The 14586-nt window shown below is 52.9% G+C and overlaps 1 protein-coding gene across 1 annotated transcript; it reads left to right on the plus strand.

The window, feature by feature from the left end:
- The first annotated feature begins 5885 nt into the window (after positions 1 to 5885).
- On the plus strand, positions 5886 to 8204 carry LOC145406711 (uncharacterized). Its single transcript, XM_080277812.1, has 4 exons — positions 5886 to 5951; positions 6901 to 7045; positions 7305 to 7647; positions 7691 to 8204. Exons 1-4 carry the CDS (start codon positions 5886 to 5888, stop codon positions 8202 to 8204), a joined length of 1068 nt encoding a protein of 355 aa, XP_080133938.1.
- Positions 8205 to 14586: the final 6382 nt, after the last annotated feature.

Raw genomic sequence — 14586 nt, forward strand, 5'->3', positions numbered from 1 at the left:
TTTTCTGTATCCTCCTACTTTCTCTATACTCATTTCAAAGCCAAAGGTGGCTGTTGTGTATATATACGCAACGACTTATCATGCTCTTGTGTTCCTGAACTCGATTCTCCTGAATTCTCTACACTCTGGCTTCGGCTTTCCTGTCATTCTCTGACTAAATATATCTGTGCTGTTTACTTATCCCCTATTTCTACTGACTATCAAAAATTCATCGAGTAGCTTACTTCTACGATGGAACACATTCTATCCATTTCTCCTTTCTCTGAAATCTCCATTCTAGGAGATTTCAATGTTCACCACCACCTTTGGCTCTCCTCTCATTTCACTGATCCACCTGGTGAACAAGCCTACATCTTTTATATCCTTAATGACCTTGAGCAGCTTGTACAGCACCCTACCCGTATCCCAGACCGCCTTGGAGAGAGCTCCAACATACTTGACCTCTTCCTTACAACTAATCCTTCTGCTTACACTGTTAATCTTTTCTCTCCGTTGGGCTCCTCCGATCACAACCTTATCACCTTAGCCTGTCCTACCACTCTGATATGGCCTGTGGACCCTCCAGGGAAACGTCGTCTGCAGCATTTTGGAGCCACGGATTAGGAGGCCCTCAGGCAGTACTTCTTTGATTTTCCCTGGAATGATTATTGTTTCCATGGCCGGGAGCCATCTGAGTGTGCCTTGCGCATTACGGAGGTTATTCTCTCGGGCATGGAAGTATACATTCCTTTCTCATATCCTTTGACTAACGCAAGAAAGCCATGGTTTAATCACGCTTGTTCTAATGCTGTCTGCAACAAGGAGAGGGCCTACAAAAGGTACAGGAGCCAACCATCCCCTGAATCACATCATCTTTACATTTCTGCCCGGAATCGTGCTAAGTCTGTTCTTCGCTCTGCTAAAGATAATTTCATCCGTACTAAATGCTCTCAACTCTCCAACTCGAATTCTTCCCGCTCCTTCTGGCACCTTGACAAAAACCTTTCTAACAACTTTACCTCATCATCCTTCCCTCCTCTTTTCTACTCTGATGGTTCTGTAGCTATTTCTTCTCTTCGCTCAGACTTTCTCCTCCAATTCCACCTTAGACGATTCCGGTGCTGTTCCTCCATCACTTCCCCCCTCTGACTTCTTCATGGCTGACATTAAAATTTCTTCAGCTGATGTATTTTCTGCCGTCACTGGCCTCAATACTAACAAGGCATATGGGCCTGATGGAGTCCCTCCTGTTGTTCTCAAGAACTGTGCTTCAGTGCTTACACCCTGCCTAGGCAAACTCTTTCGCCTTTGTCTGTCAACTTGTACCTTTCCTTCTTGCTGGAAGTTTGCTCTCATTCAGCCAGTCCCAAAGAAGGGTGACCACTCCCAACCCTCCAACTATCACCCAATTGCCTTAACGTCCTGTATTGCAAAAGTTTTTGAGTCACTTCTTAATAGAAAAATTTTAAGGCATCTTTCCTATCACAACCTTCTTTCTGATTGTCAGTGCGGGTTCCGTCAGGGACGCTCCACTGGTGATCTTCTCACCTACTTTTCAGACTCCTGGTCATCCTCCTTTTGGGACTTTGGCGAAAGCTTTGCCATTTCACTTGACATCTCAAAGGCTTTCGATCGAGTCTGGCATAAATCTTTAATTCCCAAACTGCCCTCTTACGGTTTCTATCCTTCTATCTGTGCCTTCGTCGCTAGCTTCCTTTCTGGTCGTTCTATAGCCGCTGTTGTAGACGGCCATCGTTCTTCTCCTAGATCTATCAACAGTGGTGTTCCTCAGGGCTCTGTCCTATCACCAACTCTCTTCCTTTTATTCATCAATGACCTTCTAATCTGTACATCTAACCCTATCCACTCATACGCTGATAACTCCACTCTTCACCTTGCCATTCGGTTCCCGCAACGCCCATCTCAGCAGTTACTTCAACAAACAAGGGATGAGGCTATGGCACACCTAATGTCTGACTTGGCTCGTATCTCTGACTGGGGTAAAAATAATCTTGTTGTTTTTAATGCATCTAAGACTCAGTTCTTACACCTATCAACCCATCAAAATCTTCCACAGGTATACCCACTAATGTTTAATAATATTCAGCTTAATCCTGCATCATCCTTGAACATGCCTGGGGTTTCATTTACTCGGGACTTATCTTGGAAAGATCATATTACATCTCTTGTAAAATCTGCTTCCAAGAGATTGGGTGTGCTAAGACGACTCCGTTCTTTCTTTACCCTTGCACAATTGTTGACTCTATACAGGGGTTTTATCTGCCCCTGTGTGGAGTACAACTCTCATGTGTGGGGAGGCTCCCCACATACAGCTCTTCTTAGTAGGGTGGAGTCAAAGGCTTTTCATCTCATCAACTCTCCTCCTCTTACTAACTCCCTTCAACCTCTGTCTCTTCGCAGCACTGTTGCATCTTTATCTCTTTTCTGTCGCTACTTTAATGGTCACTGCTCCTCTGAACTGTCTGCATGCATTCCTCCACCTCTACAACGGGCGCGTAGCACCTGTCTAGCAGCAAACTCTCATCCCTTTTCTGTCCAGCTCTCTAATGCAAGAGTTAACCGTTACTCCCAGTCCTTCATTTATGCAACAGGTCAACTCTGGAACTGTCTCCCTCTGTCTGTATTTCCTGCTCCCTATGATCTCCAGTCTTTCAAACGAAGTGTGTCCAGGCATCTCGAAATGAATGGATCTTGAATTTGGCTCTCTCTGTATTTTGTTTTTCTCTTGGAGGGAACTATTATTGTGGGCTCATGGCCTTTAGGTTCTTCTTCCTCTCTTTAAAAAAAACAAAAAAAAAAGAGTCCACCGGACCTGCCTCCAAAAGAGGAAGAGCGACCTCTGGTGCTCACAGACCTACTTTACCCCAGGGAAGCAATGGCACAGTAGTATCCACTGGATCTATGTAGAAGGAGCATCCACTGGATCTCCTTCTGCCACCCACCTTTGGGAGCAGGCATCTTGGACTGTCACCCAGACAACCTTCACCTGCAGTCCCCAGGAGGGTGGCAGGCCCATGGTAGAGTCCACTGGACCTGCCACCAAGGGAGAGACCACCATTCATCCCCCAGCTGCACTTTTCTCCTGACAGCAGGAGGGCAGTAGAGTCCATTGGACCTGTCGCAGATGCCAGAAAGTCCACCGGACTTTCTCCTCCTACTGTCCCTGGGACGAGTAGTCCCCCAGCAGTGTCCCCCGGACCTGTCTGCCAGGAGTGTCCCCCGAATCTCCTTCATCCACTACCCCAGGAGGGAGCCTAGGTAGCGTCCCCCGGGCCTACCAGGCGGAAGGAATGTCCCACAGATCTCCTTCCTCTGCCCCAGAGTGAAGTTCCGGCAGGGTCTACCAGACCCGCCAGGCTGAGGAGCAGACCATCGGTCGTCCCTCCTCCACTACTGCAAAGGCTCCCTATGAGGGTGCAGTCTCTAGCTCAGCCCACCCCTCCGGCCGAGCGAGACACCTTTCCTGCTCCCCCTCCTCTATAAAGGGTGGAGACTGCTCCCCAACAGGGTCTCTGTCGGAGAGTACCTGGAGTGGACCCATTGTGAATCTGGGTGTCCTGTCCCTGCAGCCCAGTCCCCAACGCCCCCAGCAGCTGGTGGACTCCCCTAGGGTGGGCGGCTGCAGCCAACCCCTGATGGCCTTGCCCTCTCGGCGAGAGCGCAGCCCTCAGACCTCGAGGGGCACCCTGCAGTCAACCCCAGGTCCAGACCAGCCAGGACCCTCCTGCAGGACTCCCACCACAGCCAAGGGCAGGCACTGTGCAGTGTGCCTCTTAGCCCTGTTCGGCCCCAGTCCAGAGGGCCACCATACTCCCAGGGCCCCCACCAGGAAACGACCGCCTCCACACCGCCCTCCAGCTTACCCCAGACTACTGAGTATGCCACCTGAGACCTGTGCCCCTATCGGGAGCGCACCCCTGACTGCCCCCCTCCCACACTGGGCCGACACCTGTGTTTACCTGCAACCTAGCCCTCTGTGCACCTTGGCGCCCGCCAGCGGCGCCACCAACACTGTGCAACACTTGTGCCCAATCCCTAGTGCTATAACCCCAGTGGAAACCCCAATCCCCCCCCCCAGAGTGTCGTGCCCCTGTGTAATACTGTAATCCCTCCCCGTAACGTGTCATAGACCCCAGGTGAATATCCCCTGTGTAGTATTTGTACTTTGTCCCTGTGTAGTGCTTGCAACCCCTAGCATTGCCCCTGTTTGTGATCTATTATGTTGTGCCCTACACCCCTGTGTAATACCGCACCCTGTGTGTAATATCAACACCCCTGTGTAATATTTGTGATCCCTGTATATCATTCCCCCTGTGTGATACTTATTTGTGTGTAATATTTCGCCCACACCTTTGTGCCCCAGTTGTAATATCACGACCCCTGTGTTATATCTGTGGTAACCTACAGCGTCCTAGTCCTATGGGATACCTGTCTCCCTTTGATATAAGTAGTGTTGTGTGATAAACCATACTTGTGTTATATACTGTATATAGTCTTGTGCAATATACCATACTTGTGCCATATATAGTGTTGTGCCATATACCATACTTGTACCATATATAGTGTTGTTCATGCACTAAGTGTGTAAAGTCCACTGTATTTGTTTATAAGGTAAAATATGTGTAATACTTGTTAGCCCATGTTTGAGCCCAATCCCTTGCTTGCATGCTCTAGCCCGGTCCAAAACAAAAGAACCCAAGTCCGTGCCCATATCTGAGTCCAAGGAGTTGGACCCAGAATACGCTGTGTAACACTGGTGGCAGAGAGCAACAAGGGATAAAAGGGAAGGTCACAAAATGGCTGCCAAACCACACGTCCAATTACCTAAGTTTGACCCCGATCAGTGCAACATAAACACATGTATGTGCATGGTCAAACCTATGTTGGATATAAGTTTTGAAAATGACTGAGTGAAAATCGCAGTAACACTCTCACACCTAGGCAAAGTGGTCTCTAGTATTACGGCAAAAATTGTCCCGGAGTTATCATGGGCACAATTCAAGCAGATAGTGATGCAAGCTGTCACATCCTCACTGGGGAAGGTCGTCACCTTCTTCCAACTAGACGCCCTCACTACGACAGCAACTTAGACAATACCATCATCCAGGCCAGGCGACTCATCACCGCCGCCTACCTGGAGGCTGATGCCACCACCCGGGACCAGCATACTTTCAACACTCTACTGAGGATCCTCCCCAGTGTCATCAGAGAGCATTTCACAATCTACAACCCAACTGGGGACCTCGATAGAGACATGCAGCTAGTGAGGTGCCTCCTCGCCGCTTGCACTACTCCTCAACAGATCGGGGCGGTTAGCCAAGTACCCACACAGAAACCGTCCCCCACCAAGCCCCAGACGCCCCCCAGGAACACTGCTCCACCCAACCCCCCCCACTATACCAAGGGCACTCTCTACCAAGACACACCCAAACCCCAGAGAAACCATTAACTTGATCTCCATCAACCCGTGGGAGTTCTCTGCATGCAGCCACCGCTGCCCCATACACTACATCAGAGAGCAGCTAAAGGCTGCCCGTTGCAAGGCAGCCAACCAAGGGCGCCGCAAGGTTTCTGCCATTGAGGACGAAAACATTGAGGACGAGGCCCCTACAACCGACTATCCCAAGCCTGAGGAAACAGAGCTCAGAGAGGAAGACACCCCACAACAACTGGATTTTTAGGACCACTCTCGCATCTCCCCACGATGGCGGGGGCCACTTCACATAAATACCGCCCCCTAGTCTAAGACAAAATGAGGCTGAACGTGGTGAAGGGGAGGCTTGTTTGATACAGGAGCAGCCAGATCATGCCTCTACCACCACTTCTACTCCCGCCACTGCACAGCCTTTGGCCCTCTCCTCCCCACCTCCACCCATCTCGTAGACATGGAGCATGGCCCCCTGCCCATCTATGGGGACACACGGGCCCTACATGCTGAAACCCACCAGAATGTGACCACTCAACACTGATTTGTTGTCTTTGATTCAACCTGCCGTGTGTATGGTGGTTACCTGGGGCTAGATCTCCTACAAAATTCCACACCAGCTTCAACTGCCACAAGCAGCGCCTGCATTTCAACAAAACCCCCAGAACCACCCCCCTCCTTCAGCCACTCTGCACGTGCACCACCACACCCCTCCCTGCCCCCCTACCCATCCCATCACCTCATTCACCCACACCCCCCACAACCCCTAACACCTCTCCTCCAAACCCCACTTTCCCCACTACCATTGCCTCCACCATCACCATTCTCCCCCACCATGAGGCCTGGATTCAATTACATTGCCCTGCTGGAAACTGCATTTTATTTTCCCCAAATCTACTGACGGGCGCCACCGAATCCTGCCTGTTGTCTCCCACCTTCCTCTCCCCCCCCACATTGGAGCAGTGCGCATCGCCCCCAAGGGACTAGTAGTCAGCAAGATGGAAGAAGCTGAGCCCTGCACCTCTCCCCCCTCCCTTCCCTCCCACGCCCTCCCCCCCATACCCGACCACCTCTCACCACAACAAACCGACAGCCTTCGATGCCTCCTCCTGGACTTCCAAGACATCTTCTCGTCGAGACCAACAGACATCAGCCACACCATATACCTGTCCCACGAGATACACACGACGGGACCACCCATAAGCCAACCCTCACGGAGGAAGAACCCCAACCAACAGGCTGAGGGAGACCGGCAGGTCCAGGACATGCTAGATGCCGGCATGAAAACACTATCCACCAGCCCCTGATCCTCCCTCATCGTCCTGGTGAAGAAAAAAGATGGCACTCTATGCTTCTGCATAGACTACCGACGTCTCAATGATGTGACTACCAAAGACGCCAGCCCTCTGCCTAGGATTGATGAATCCCTTGACACTCTCTACGGGGCATCCTGGTTCTCCACCCTTGACCTGCAGTCAGGATACTGGCAGGTCCCAGTGCACCCCAACAACAGAGACAAGACCGCATTTTACACTAGCAATGGGAAGCACTATGAATTCAACGTGCTTCCCTTTGGCCTCTGCAATGCCCAGGCAACATTCTCCAGACTGATGGGAGTCGGTACTCAGCGGCCTCACCTGGGAAATATGCCTTGCCTATTTGGATGACGTAATCATCTTCATCAGAACCTGGGCCAACCACCTCCACTGCCTACGACATGTCTTCCTCAGGATCCGGCAGGCCGGACTTAAGCTTAGGCCATCGAAGTGTGTCCTAGCCCAACGCTCTGCTTCCTTCCTGGAGCACGTCATATCCAAAGAAGGCATAGCGCCCGACCCAGAAAAACTGCAGGCCATAGTATACCTCCCCCTGCCCTGAGACGTCCACGAGGTCCGCGCCTTCATTGGCCTGGCATCATACTACCGATGCTTTATGAAAGGCTTTGCAAATATTGCAAAGCTGCTCCACGACCTAGCAAGAAAAGGGGAACCTTACATATGGACAGAGGACCTAGTACAGGCATTCAACACCCTGAAGGACAAACTGATCACCGCCCTTATAGTTGCATTCCCAGACTACACCCTTCTCTTTTGCCTGTACATTGACGTATCACTAGTGGTGATTGGAGCCGTCCTGGCCCCAGTTCAAGAAGGGAGGGAACACATCATTGCCTGCACTAGTCGCATACTAAACCAGGCCGAAAAAAATTATGCTGCCACAAAGTGAGAGTGCCTGGGCATCATTTGGGCCCTGGAATACTTCCAGGCCTACCTCTCTGGCACCCACATCACCATCATCACTGATCACCAGTCCCTACAGTGGTTATGACAATCAGAGACTCATGTGCCGAGCATGTGCCCTGGGAAAAGACACCACCAGGACACCAGGCCTGTCTGGAAGTATCCTAGCCAGCAAACCCTGGCAGCTCCTGTCAGTCGATGTCATCGGACCTCTCCCACCCAAATCCAGCTACAAGTACACAATCACGTTTGTAGACACATACTCCAAATTCATGATTGCCTGTCCGGTGAACGAACACCACGCTGTCGCTGTCGCAGATGCACTGGTCTGCCACGTGTTTCCCTACTTCGGCATTCCCCAGGCTCTCTACTCCGACAACACCCCAGAGTTCACAAGCAAGATCTGGGCCGAAACTGCCACACTATTCGGCTACACCATCTCCCATTCCTCACCGTATTGGCTGCAAGGCAATGGCATCTGCAGAAGGAGTCATCACACCCTACTCAACCACGTGCGCACCCGGATACAGGAGACCTAGAACGATGGCTGGCCAGCACATGTCAAGATTGTGCAATGGGGAATGAACTGCCCTCGCGAGGATGGCATCACCCCACATGAGCGAGTGTTCAGTGAGCCACCTCTCCTCCTGCCACTCTGTCACCACCTACAACCACCCCCCCACCCCCCACCTCTGCTGCCCTACACCACCTCAAGCGAAAGCTACACCTTCAAAACACCCAGGACCTGAAACTCGACACCACTGCAACTAGCCCCTACAAACCAGGTGACTCCATCATGGTAGCTATGCTGCCAACACCCAACAAACTAGCTCCACACTACACAAGGCCCAATACAGTTGTGAAAGTCCCCAACCATTACCAAGTTACAATACAGTACCACAACACCATCCGCACCTACCGTAACCACTATGTGCATCGCTTTCACGCACCTCCAACCCCACCACCCCGCCGCCGTCACCTGCCTAATTCACACCCCGCCCCACCACCTGAGCCCGATGACTCATACTTTTGTTACCTCTCCCCTTCCCTCTCCTCACCCAGTTCCCCCTCCACTATCACCACCCCAAACCTCGACCCCTCCCCTTCCCCCCACTCACCTCCAGTGACCTCACATCACACCTCCCACTTCTCCACCACACTGCCACCTTCAAGCTCAACACCACATCGCCACTCAGCGCCCTCACGCCCATCACCACCACCCACTCCTCACTCCACCCAGTCCCCCAGTTCCAGTAGACACTCCGACTCCCCATCCCCCACCTCCACTCTTTCGCCGCCACCCAGAATCACTCCAACCATCCACCTACCAACCGCCCACTCCACCAGCACGCTGCCTCCCTCCTCCTCACCTCACACACCCACTCCTTCCACCACGCCGCCACATAACCAATCTACCCCCTCACGCCATCACCTTCACCATCCCCTAGAATCACAACACCCCCCCACCCAGCCACCAACCGCCCACCCCTCACCACCCAGACCCGTATTAACCACCACCCGAACCAGATCAGGACCCCTATCCTGGCCCCCAGCCAGATACGCCCCAACGCCCTCACCTCCACCCACATCGGCCTCCACCACACCACCCACCCCCAACACCTCCCCCCTCACCCTAAAAATACAACACACCACGTGGAAAATTCCAGTAGCCCACCCCACTAAACTGCTGAGGGCGACCCCTCCATGACCTCATAAAAGCAAGGCGACCTCACTCATCTCCAGTCTGCAGCTGGCAACCACAGGTCACTCACTGCATTCTCTACCACCCGAGATGATAATCAAACACATCCTATGGACCCCGGCCAGAGGATGCAAGCGATGCCTCAAAGGCACAGCCCAACTCCTCCATCTCCTCCACCAGATGCACCAGCCGTCCACCCTGACTATCGTTTACTACCCACACCAGCAGCCAAACCAACCCACACACTATTGGACAAACCTGCTCCACCACCTCACGCCCTCCTATCAAACGTCCACCCTTGATACCTACCACCTCCAGCCACAGGGACATGACTTCCACCCCTGTGACGATGGCGAAATACCCACCCAACAGAGCGACCCCAACACCACCACCCTAGGAGGAGGCCATGGGGAGGTGACACCCACCCCAAGAGGAGGTGACGGGGAGGCTTATAGGTGTCCCGTGCTACACCGGCTCATATCCCCCGTGACCTTATGCCCCTCTTTTACGCAGCCAGACCCATGGGAAGTGCACCGACCAGGTGCATTACTCTCTGACGGGGATAGTGCTTGCCAGAATCAGGGTGGGACTTGTCCTAAGAGAGTCTCAAGTAAGCCCTCGGTAGAAGAGTCCACTGGACCTGCCTCCAAAAGAGGAAGAGTGACCTCTGGTGCTCAGAGACCTACTTTACCCCAGGGGAACAGTGTCACAGTAGTATCCACTGGATTTACTGTAGAAGGAGCGTCCACCAGATCTTCTTCTGCCACCCACCTTCTGGAGCAGGCGACTTGGACCATCAGCCAGACGACCTTCACCTGCAGTCCCCAGGAGGGCGGCAGGCTCATGGTTGAGTCCACCAAACCTGCCACTGGGGAAGAGACCACCGGTCGTCCCCCAGCTGTACTTTTCCCCCGACAGGAGGAGGGCGGTGGAGTCCATCGGACCTGCCACAGAAACCAGAAAGTCCACCGGACTTTCTCCTACTGTCCCTGGGACGAGTGGTCCCCCGGCAGTGTCCCCCGGACCTGTCTACCAGAAGGAGTGTCCCTCGAATCTCCTTCATCCACTACCCCGGGAGGGAGCTTAGGTAGCGTCCCCCGGGCCTACCAGACGGAAGGAGTGTCCCCCGGACCTCCTTCCTCTGCCCTGGAGTGAAGTTGCGGCAGGGTCTGCCAGACCCACCAGGCTGAGAGGCAGACCACTGGCCGTCCCTTCTCCCCTACCCCGGAGGCCCCCTACGAGGGTGCAGTCTCTAGCTCAGCCCGCCCCTCCAGAGGCCGAGCAAGATGCCCCTCCTGCTTCCCCTCCTCTACAAAAGGTGGAGACTGCTCCCCAACAGGGCCCCTATCAGAGTGTACCTGCAGCGGACTCTTTGTGAATCTGGGTGTCCTGTCCCTGCAGCCCAGTCCCCAACACCCCCAGCAGCTGGTGGACTCCCCTAGGGTGGGCGGCTGCGGCCAACCCCTAACAGCCTTTCCCTCTCGGCGAGACCGCAGCCCTCGGACCTCGAGGGGTGCCCTGCAACCGACTCCAGGCCTGGACCAGCCAGGACCCTCCTGCAGGACTCCCACCCCAGCCAAGAGCAGGCGCCGTGCAGCATGCCTCTTAACCCTGCTCAGCCCCAGTCCAGAGAACCACCACACACCCAGGGCCCCCACCAGGAAAGGGCCACCCACCATGCTGCCCTCCAGCTTACCCCAGGCTCCTGAGCACGCCGCCCGAGACCTGTGCCCCTATCAGGAGTGCACCCCTGATGGCCCCCCTCCCACACTGGGCCGCCACCTGTGTTTACCTGCAACCCAGCCCTCTGTGCACCCCAAAGCCCACCAGCAGTGCCACCAACACTGTGCAACACTCGTGCCCAGTTCCTAATGCTATAACCCCTGTGGAAACCCCAATCCACCCCCCAGTGTTGTGCCCCTGTGTAATACTGTAACCCCTCCAGATAACGTGTCATAGACCCCGGGTGTATATTGTGCTCTACACCCCTGTGTAATACCGCACTCTATGTTTAATATCAATATCCCTGTGTAATATTTGTGACCCGTGTATATCATTGTTCCTGTATGATACTGTGTGTAATATTGCGCTACACCCTTGTGCCTCAACTGTAATATCACGACCCTTGTGTTATATCTGAGGTAACCTACAGTGTCATAGCCCTATGGTTTACCTGCCTCCCCTTGATATATGTAGTGTTGTTCATTAAACCATTCTTGTGTCATATATATAGTGTTGTGCAATATACCATACTTGTGCCATGTTATGCCCAGGTTGACTTCTCGTCCCAGAAACACTAGCTGTAGAGCTGGGGTTCTCTTTCGAGACTGGAGCTAGAATACACTACGAGAGGAGCAGGGCATAAAAACTCTTGGGTAACAACCTTACACGTGTAATATCTCAAATTCAGAGACAAACAGATACAATGCAAATATGACAAAGCTAATACACTGTCGGGGTCCAAAGTCAATGACAAGACAGGAGGGTTTATACAGTAACAGGGACACACTACACTGTCAGACAATACACTGTCCAAAGTTCACTGTCAGAAGTTAATCTCGGGACAGGAGGGCTGCTGACGTCCTGGGCTCTTACAGGTGTCGGCCAGGTGTGGGAGGGGTCCCGTCAGGTGTGCTTTCCCTCAGAGGGCACGGGATCGTCCTCAGGGTCTGCATCGTCTGGAGTGGGCTGCTGGGCAGCGCGGAGAGAGGCTCTTCTCTATTAAGGCCTCAGTGGTGCATTCGGTCCCTAAGGCTGGGACCAAATAGGGAGAGCAGGCGCACTTGTCTGCACCTGCCCTGGAGAGAGGATCGTCATACTTTGGGGCTTGGGAGGTCATGCCTGGGGGTCTGAGGGGCATCTCAGGGAAACTGAGGACTGCGGTCTCCCTTGAAGCGGGTCGCAGTCAGGCGTGGGCTGGGACGTCCTTGCCTCCAGGAATCCGGCAGCAGGTGGGCTCACCCGGGCGCCGGCTAAACTGCTCTCACTCCTGGGGTCACGATGGGGCCTTGCCAGACCTCCTCCAGACAGGATAGTTCCTCCTGGGGGCTGCTTCTGTGGGGAGAACAGGAGGGGCGTCCCACTCGGCCACAGGAAAGGTTGACTGAGCGAGGAACATCCTCCAAGGGTGAAGTCACAGGGGATGAGAGACTGGTGGTGGGCAGTCTCTCCCTAACGCGGCTAGTGGCTGTCACTGAGGTCCCAAGGACTTGATGGGTAGGGCAGCTAGTGGCCGTCCCTCTCCCGTCGGTGCGGCTAATGGCCATCACCGAGGCCCGACTTCTTGGCAGGACTGAGGTGAGGTGTCGCTGATGGCCGTCACTGAGGTCCTGTGAGGGGGAGGCGTGGCCAGTGGATGTCACCTGTCCTCCGGCGCGGCTAGTGGCCATAGCCGGGGCTCTGCTCTCCTGGTGGACTGTGACCTGAGTGCGGCTTATGGCCGTCACCTGTTCTCTGGTGCGGTTTATGGCCGTCACTGAGGTCCAGGGAAGAGAGGAGCTGGCAGGTGCAGTGCAGCTAATGGCTGTCACCTTCCTGCTGGTGCTGCTAATGGCCGTCACCGAGATCTCACTCCCTGTAGCAGCTGCAAGAAGGGAGCAGATAGTGGCCATATCTCCACAGGTGCGGCTAATGGTCGTCACTTGTCCCTGCAGAGGGAGGTGAGGAGGAAGCTAGTGAGCAGCTAGTGGCCATCTTTACACAGGTGCGGCTAATAGCCGTCACGTGGGTGCTGTCTGGGACTGGAGAATCAGTCGCACCCCTAACTTGGTGAGGGCTGGTTCAGCTAGAGCAGCCGTTCCCAACCTGGAAGCCATGGCCCCCAAGGGGGCCATGGGACATTGACTGGGGGGCCATAGGCCTTATTGGTAATATAAGATATTATAAGGTATTTGGTCTGGGTAAAACCTGACAGAAATCAAGTATGAAATATATCTTACTGTGCTAGTTTAGCCTTAAGTATATTGGGGTAATTACCGTTTTCTGCACAATATCAAATATTAAAAAAATATAAATATACTATCTATCTATCTATTGCCAGATGCCTCAATTCCGTTTAGGGTGGCCACAAACAAATCGCCTCCAAGTCGCCCTGTCCCCCGCCATTTCACTCCCCTGCTCCCAACTCACACCCCCCTCTCTCATATACCTCTCCACCCCATCCCTCCATCTCATCCTCGGCCTCCCCCTCCCTCTTTCCCCCTCCACCTCACTCACATACACTCTCTTCGTCAGTCTTTGACCCTCCATCCTCTCCACATGGCCAAACCACCTCAGTGTGTTCCTCATAACGCTTCCTATCACATCCACATCCACACCACAACGCTCCTTTATATCCTCATTCGTCAGCCTGTCTCTCCATGTGACTCCACAGGCTCCTCTTAAATAACTCATTTCCACGGCTCTCACTCTTAACTTGTGTCCTTCCAACAACGTCCAAGCTTCACTTCCGTACGTTAGAGTTGGTATCACAATACTGTCATGTAGTAACTTTTTCACTTCCATGCTCACTTCCCTGTTTCTTATCACTGCTTTCAAAGAACCAGCAACCTTTCTTCCCTGCTGTACCCTTTCAAGCACTTCACCCTCCAAACCTCCATCCTTACTCATCACACTACCCAAGTACTTAAACGTACTCACAGTTTCCAATTCCTCACCATCCAACCTCGCTGTACATTCACTGACTTCACCTCTCTCAAAGACCATCACTTTACTCTTCCCTGCATTCACATTTAGATTCCGTTTCTTACACACTCTCTCAAACTCATCCACCAAGCCTTGCAGCTCCCCTTCGTCTTCACTCAACAACACGGTATCATCTGCAAACAACAGTACAGGGAGTTTCCAAACACTATCCTCTCTCACCAGGGCCACTCCAACATCCACTACCCTACCTTGTACCTCTTTTATTACCCCATCCATGTACAGATTGAACAACCATGGAGACATGACACATCCCTGTTTCAACCCAACTTTCAAAGAGAAAAATTCACTTAGTTCACCATCCACATGCACTGCAGCCTTCGCACCATCGTACATACTCTTCACAGCATTCAACAACTTCCCATCTATTCCATATATTCTTAACACTTTCCACAATCCTAGTCTATCCACTCTGTCATATGCTTTCTCCAAATCCATGAAAGCCGCATACAACTTCTTTCCCTTCTCTAGAAACTTTTACACTAAAGATCTGAGAATGAATATCTGATCTACACAAC

The sequence above is a fragment of the Coenobita brevimanus genome, chromosome 71, assembly GCF_032717465.1.
Source record: "Coenobita brevimanus isolate Jiangsu-jjx chromosome 71, ASM3271746v2, whole genome shotgun sequence".
In the NCBI taxonomy this organism is placed as follows: domain Eukaryota; kingdom Metazoa; phylum Arthropoda; class Malacostraca; order Decapoda; family Coenobitidae; genus Coenobita; species Coenobita brevimanus.

Coding starts and splice junctions, on each gene's coding strand:
- LOC145406711 (XM_080277812.1), top strand. CDS start 5,886: ATGGAGCATGGCCCCCTGCCCATCTATGGGGACACACGGGCCCTACAT. Junction 7,046..7,304: donor CTCCAGACTGATGGGAGTCG/GTACTCAGCGGC, acceptor CCCTGCCCTGAG/ACGTCCACGAGGTCCGCGCC. Junction 7,648..7,690: donor AAAAATTATGCTGCCACAAA/GTGAGAGTGCCT, acceptor GAATACTTCCAG/GCCTACCTCTCTGGCACCCA.